The sequence below is a fragment of the Antechinus flavipes genome, chromosome 4 (genome assembly GCF_016432865.1).
Source record: "Antechinus flavipes isolate AdamAnt ecotype Samford, QLD, Australia chromosome 4, AdamAnt_v2, whole genome shotgun sequence".
Classification (NCBI taxonomy): domain Eukaryota; kingdom Metazoa; phylum Chordata; class Mammalia; order Dasyuromorphia; family Dasyuridae; genus Antechinus; species Antechinus flavipes.
The window spans coordinates 138,739,250-138,745,437 of NC_067401.1; the positions used below are offsets into that span (position 1 = coordinate 138,739,250).

Consider the following 6,188-nt stretch of genomic DNA (forward strand, 5'->3'; position numbering starts at 1 on the left):
TGGGATTAGATATAAAGCTCTCTAGCTTGTGGCTTTCTCTTCTTCAGCATGCTGATCATGCTTTGATTAGGTATAATTGATATGGTTGGGTCTTAGCTTCAGTTCTAAACTTGTTAGCCTGATGACTGGTGAACCACAGTCCTTCTTTATATCTCTCTGCTTTCAGATATATTGCCAGAACCTCTGCCTGCTGGCCAAGCTTTTCCTGGACCATAAGACACTATATTATGATGTGGAGCCCTTCCTCTTCTATGTCATGACAGAAGCTGACAACACTGGTTGTCACCTGATTGGGTACTTTTCCAAGGTTAGTTTTTATAACTTGGTATGTGAGTTATGCATCTAATTATTGGAAGGAAGATATTAATCAAGTATCAGTTACTAAATCTTAGTAACTTATTAGTAAAAAGACACTGTGGGAGTGTCTTAGGATCTGTCAAAAATTCTTCCTACAGAGACGTGCCAGAGATTATCTAGTAAAAAATGTACATTTCTTTATTAGAACCCCCATATTCCCTCATTTCAGGGTGGGCTTATCAGGGTTACCTGCTTGTGACTGGGCCAAGGGCTCCTGCTTGGTAACTAACAAATGCATATCTTTGTAGGATAGAGTTTTGGGGGAGGGAACATCTCCCTGATCTTTGCTTTCTCTGTGGTCTTAGCTTGGGAGCTGCTTTTCTGGCTCCTGAGCTGGACTCCCTTAGATGTCTTTGTGACGTTGTCATTGTTTTTTTAAGGGACATAATCCAAATTCAGCCTTCAAATGTCTGGATTTCCCAGCTCCAAAGGAAATCTAGACTGGAGGGATTATTGTCTATATTGCTTTCTTCCTAGTAAGCTGCCTCCTTTTGAAGTTATTCTTTAATGAGGGTAGCTGGCTGACTCATCAGTCTGCACAACATCACCCCCACTTACTACATGATGCAAAAGGGCCAGAGTCAGCCCTTTTTTGATGATGGAGTTGAAGCCTTAAATCTCCAAGCTCTGGAAACCCCTGGATTAATGACTTGTAACATCATGGAAGAGGCTAGCCAACTAGCAGGGTTAACTCTCATTCCTCCTCCCTAGTGAGCGTTGTTTCCCTCATGTATCTGGCATGGCAGACTTGAGCCAACTTGTTGACCCCTCTGGTTCTAGATATCTGTGATTTTCTGATTTATTTTCTCTTGATTTCAGGAAAAGAATTCATTTCTCAATTATAATGTTTCCTGCATCCTCACCATGCCTCAGTACATGCGACAAGGCTATGGCAAGATGCTCATTGATTTCAGTAAGTGGGTGGTGTGTGAGTGTGTGTGTGCATGTGCGCATGCATTTGCTGAGATCATGATAGTGCTGAAATGTCAGTCCACATCGCACATATTGAATACATATTGTGTTGAGTCCTGGACATAGGTAGGGATGAGGGAGTGAGGTAAGATTCAAAGGCTGGAAGAGATAAGAATCACAGAATTTAGATCTAGAAGGGACTTTTGAGATGATCTTTTCCAATACACTCAGCTTTGGTATCATTTTCAGAGTCTTCCAAATGTGATGGAGACAGGTTACACATAGGAGAATTAAAGTAGCGATGTCTGTTTTGAGAGATTTTTATGGTGTCTAATTGTTTGATGAACACTTGATCTTTATGCATAGAGGTAGAAAAGACAGTTATATCAGGAAAGTATTTTATCAAGAATATTTGCTATCACCTTTTCCTTGGAGACATTGCTGTGGGATCTTCCTTCATTGGCATTCATTCTATGTATATATATAAAACCTTTTTTTTTTTTTTTTTAAAGTAGCTAGCTGATTAATGGGCTCTGGTATTTTAATAATAAGAGCTAAGGCATTTATATAATGTTTTAAAGTTTGTGGAATACTTTGCATATCTCTTTCATTTAGTACAACAGTGTGAGTACTATCATTATTCCCATTTTATAGCTTTGGAAACAAATCTGAGAGCTGTTGAGATTAGAGGTATTAGGGTGACTTTCAGGATCATGTGGCTGGTTGTGTTCAAGTAGGTGATAGTAGCTTTTTTTTTTAACCATAATTCTGTTAAATGTACTATTTAATATTTAAATATACAGTGTATAACGCTCACTGCTCATCGAGTGATTTTCTTGGGTCAGAAAAGTAGACACTTCTGATCAGCTAACTGAACTAATGAGTTTGATTATTTTATCTCTTTCCAAGTTAAAGAGTCAAAAAGATTGTTTCCTCCCATTCCTCCACCCTCAGTGAGTAGTGGGGTGTGGGATAGGGTTAACTATATTTATTCATAAATTTGTTCCCTGGCATCGTGTTGTCATCACTAAGGAATTCAGGTCCACAGAGAATTACTCAATTCGGATTTTGCTTTCCTTGGCAGGTTATTTGCTTTCCAAAGTAGAAGAAAAGGTTGGCTCTCCAGAACGCCCATTGTCTGATTTGGGCCTCATCAGCTACCGGAGTTACTGGAAAGAAGTGTTGCTAAGATATTTGCATAATTTTCAAGGCAAAGAAATCTCTATTAAAGGTAGGCTTATGGAATGTGTGGAGCACCAATGGTCAGTGGCTTGATAGCAGAGGTGTCCTAACCTTTAGCTAGTAAGAGAGTAATCCTGGGAAGGTCATGGAAGTCCAATGTGCTGGAGTCTCACTTAAAGCAAAGCAGGTAGGGTACCTGCTTTAGAACCAGAGGGAGGCTTAGAGAATATTATAATCCAGTCTCTAGGCCCTGAGAGATTGCTCGGTGTCCTTGTGACTTCATAAACTCGTCAAGTTGTTAAGGGCCAGCTTTTTGAATTCTTGTTAAGCCATTTGTGCTGATCATTTTTTGCACAGCCTCCAAAACACAGATTTCTTTCTGCCCAGTGTTCAAATCTGTTTACCCAGTATTCTGTAGCACTAGGCTATTTGAACTATATATAAATTATGATGAGAAAACAAAGCATAGTGGACTCCAGTTAGTGATGCTAAGGTGAGATTCTAAACTTGTTCCCTTTCACTTGTGACTCTCTCTTTCCTGTATCAGCTTTCAGAACTCACTTGAAGATCACACCTTTTTAGACATTTTAGGACTCAGTACAAAAGGCAGGATTCTGAATCCAGTTGAATTACATTTGAGGAATAAGGAAGAGAGGCATGATGCTGATGATAGTGGTCCTCCACTCTGTGCTCATGTCCTTGTTGGAACATTGTATTACAGAAATCAGCCAGGAGACTGCAGTGAATCCTGTGGACATTGTCAGTACCCTGCAGGCCCTTCAGATGCTCAAATATTGGAAAGGGAAACACCTGGTTCTAAAAAGACAGGTAAGTTTTTTTTTTTTTTTAACCTGTTTGGGTGGAACAGCCTGTGTCTTGGGATTCAATGGAAGATGATGTGGAATCTTAACCTGCCTATAGTCAGACTTGTCTTTAGGTGAAATGTAGAAATTCTTTAAATCTTTCATTTCTTTAGCTTATTACAGTTCTTGCTTTTTGTTTTCTCTCAAGTTAATCTCTTTCATTACTAGTACTTTGTTAGGCCCCTCTCTGTAGTGACTAGTGTGAATTATGCAGTTTCTAAACTTTGCATCTTACAGGGATAGGAAACTTTGCTACTGGGAAATGGCCTATTTTGAGGGAGATTTATCTGCTGTGGGTCCTTGGGCTCTCAGGGATAGCTTAGATACTTTCAGTGATTACCGTCCTTATTCATCCATGACTTTAGGATAAAAAATGGTGGCTAGTTTTTTTTTTTTTCTGTCTTCATTGAGAGCAAAACATAAAAATGGCTTTAAATGTCAACAAGAGAGTATCTAGTTATGCTTACCGGGTATCTGGTTGATTTTAAACTTTTTTTCTTTCGATTTTGAGTAATCTTTGGAATGGGAAATGGAGGGAGTATGGAGACCAAGATCCTTGTCCCATTTGCCTCACTTGATGACAAGCTTTGTGACCCTGGGCACAAATTTAAATTTAACTTCTGTGACCCTCTTGCATTATAATAAAGAGGGAATTGTGAGAATCAGATGAAGGTTATGAAAGCACTGTGCAAAGCAAAAAGTCTGAACACGTTGTGTATTGTGATCCTTTTAGAGATGGTTTCTGAATCAAGGAGCTTGTGAGTACTATGTGTGGGGAGCCCCTCTGGTGACCTTGTGTCTTTCTGTTCTTTACTTCTCTCAGGACTTGATCGATGAGTGGATAGCCAAAGAGGCAAAGAGATCCAACACCAATAAGACCATGGATCCCAGCTGTTTGAAATGGACCCCTCCCAAAGGAACTTAAACTGGCTGTGGATCCCCAAGCCAGCGAACCCCCGCAGTAGGAAGCCCCCTTGGGATCTGTGTGTCCATTTCTGTGGCGTTGTGATTGGCATGTACAGTATCCTTTGGGAAGGCCATTCCCCCTTGGGACTGTCCTGGCTCCGACCCTTTGTGTACCCTGCAGACGCTGGTTCTGAGGAACTATTGTTTCGGCCTCAGTGAGGTTGCCTGGAATGCATCTGTCTTGGACTTGATTGAAGCTCCCACATAAGCACTGACCCAAGGAGTTCGGATGTGGTACTGTACCTGTCCAGTCACTGGTTCTCCCCTCCTGTTTCAAGCCCCCCAAGGCTGTATTGTGTCCTTTAAACTGTCTGTAACAGTGCTCTTCTTCCGGTTTCTGAGCAGCATCACTCTTGTTCCCTTTTGAACTCAGTTATTTCCACCTTCACCTTGACAGTTTCCTAGGTTTCTTTCAGAGGGTCAGAAAGGAAGTAAAGATGCAGAGGGTGGGGGCAAAGGAGCACAGTTAAGCCATGATGCATTTTCACCCTGTTTTTGACCTCCTTAGCTCATTTGTTTTGATTTAAGAACTTCTAACACACTTCCACTCCCACCCCCTTTTAAGAAATCCCCATCAGGCTGACCAGGGCTGGGGGGGAGGGGAGGTTAGTCAAGATGGAGGTTGGATTGGAGGAGAGGACGAGTTAAGCAGCACATGGTGATTTTGTGCTGTAATCTGGGACCATTTCCAGGGAAGGTTACTTGTTTTGATGAAGGGGAAGGACCACTGGCCTCCCTGCCACATTGTCAGGGAAGTTCCCTGGAGCAAAGAGCAAAAACAATGGCCTTTCCAGACCTTACCCTCTTCCACACTGGCAGGCATCAAGACCATTTCCAGTGCTAATTATTCACTTTGTGTCTTAGCTTATTCTTCATATTCCGTACTACTTTCTTCCCCAGTACCATTCTGGCCCAATGCAGTCTTTTGCCCTTCTTTGGAGGGTCATAGTAAATGCTGGTGGGAGCACGTGCAAAAACACCCTTAACTTTCACCCTGGTTGCATTAACCTTGTTCCAACTATGACAGAGGAGGAGAAAATGACAAAACAATCATTTGTCTGCTGTCACCGTTGTGGCCGTGCAAGTCAAAGTAATAGCAGCCTCCTCCACCATACGGCTAGTTTGCTCCTCTGGCGGCAGCTCCTCACACCCTTGGAGAACAGAAGCGCTTTTACCCCATCTGAGACGCTACCCTTCTCAGTCCCACCCCTCTTCTCTGCTCTTTCTGGTCTACAGTTCCCTTCTGTTTTTGATGTTGTTAAAGTGATTCGGGGAGAGAATGAGACGTTCTGGCTCACTTCTCGCCAGTCTCCATATGTGCTATCTCAGAGCAGCCTTTGATGTTTGACATGTCACCCTTGCCAACTTGGTCTCCTGCAATACTGTTGTCTTGATGTGGAGCTCTCACCACAACCCCTAACCTGTGGTCAGTCGTGCCTTGCTCCTGTCACTTCTATACACTATTTATAATCACCGTGGGTTTGTGGGGGGCTGGTTTCAAGCATGCTCAGTGGCGGCTCCCCTCCCTTTCCTCCCAGCCAGCTTCTGTGTCACTCTAGATGTCGATTACAGAAGCAAGCTGGCTGGGGAATTTTCTCCTGAAGGGTATAGGCCTTTCTTATACAGAAGCTAAACCCTTTTCCAGATGTGGTAGAATGTGCGGTTCTGTATCTATTTCTCAATAAAGCATGTTCTCTGCTCAAAAGTCTCCTTTCTTGTCAAGGCTTTCCTATGGGCTGGTTTGGGGCTCTAACGTGTGTTCTTTGTCAAAGATGATGCTCCGTGGTTCCCTGTTGGTAGATGGTAGATTAGGTTGTTTTTCCAGTGGTAGAAGGAGGTTGTGCCAAGCCCTGTGTATCCTCTCACTTAGCTTTCCACATCTGGAAGATGGCCGACAAGGGTCAAAGA

General features: G+C 42.5%; 1 protein-coding gene across 2 annotated transcripts in view; it reads left to right on the plus strand.

The window, feature by feature from the left end:
- KAT7 (lysine acetyltransferase 7) overlaps positions 1-5,985 on the plus strand; it is a 28,861-nt gene extending 22,876 nt beyond the window's left edge. For both annotated transcript variants that reach the window (XM_051994774.1, XM_051994775.1), the window contains 5 exons: positions 167-307; positions 1,177-1,270; positions 2,354-2,500; positions 3,173-3,279; positions 4,138-5,985. In XM_051994774.1, the coding sequence (XP_051850734.1) occupies positions 167-307; positions 1,177-1,270; positions 2,354-2,500; positions 3,173-3,279; positions 4,138-4,239 (591 nt within the window). In that variant the 3' untranslated portion in view covers positions 4,240-5,985. The remainder of the gene's footprint in view (positions 1-166; positions 308-1,176; positions 1,271-2,353; positions 2,501-3,172; positions 3,280-4,137) is intronic.
- The last annotated feature ends 203 nt before the right edge of the window (positions 5,986-6,188 follow it).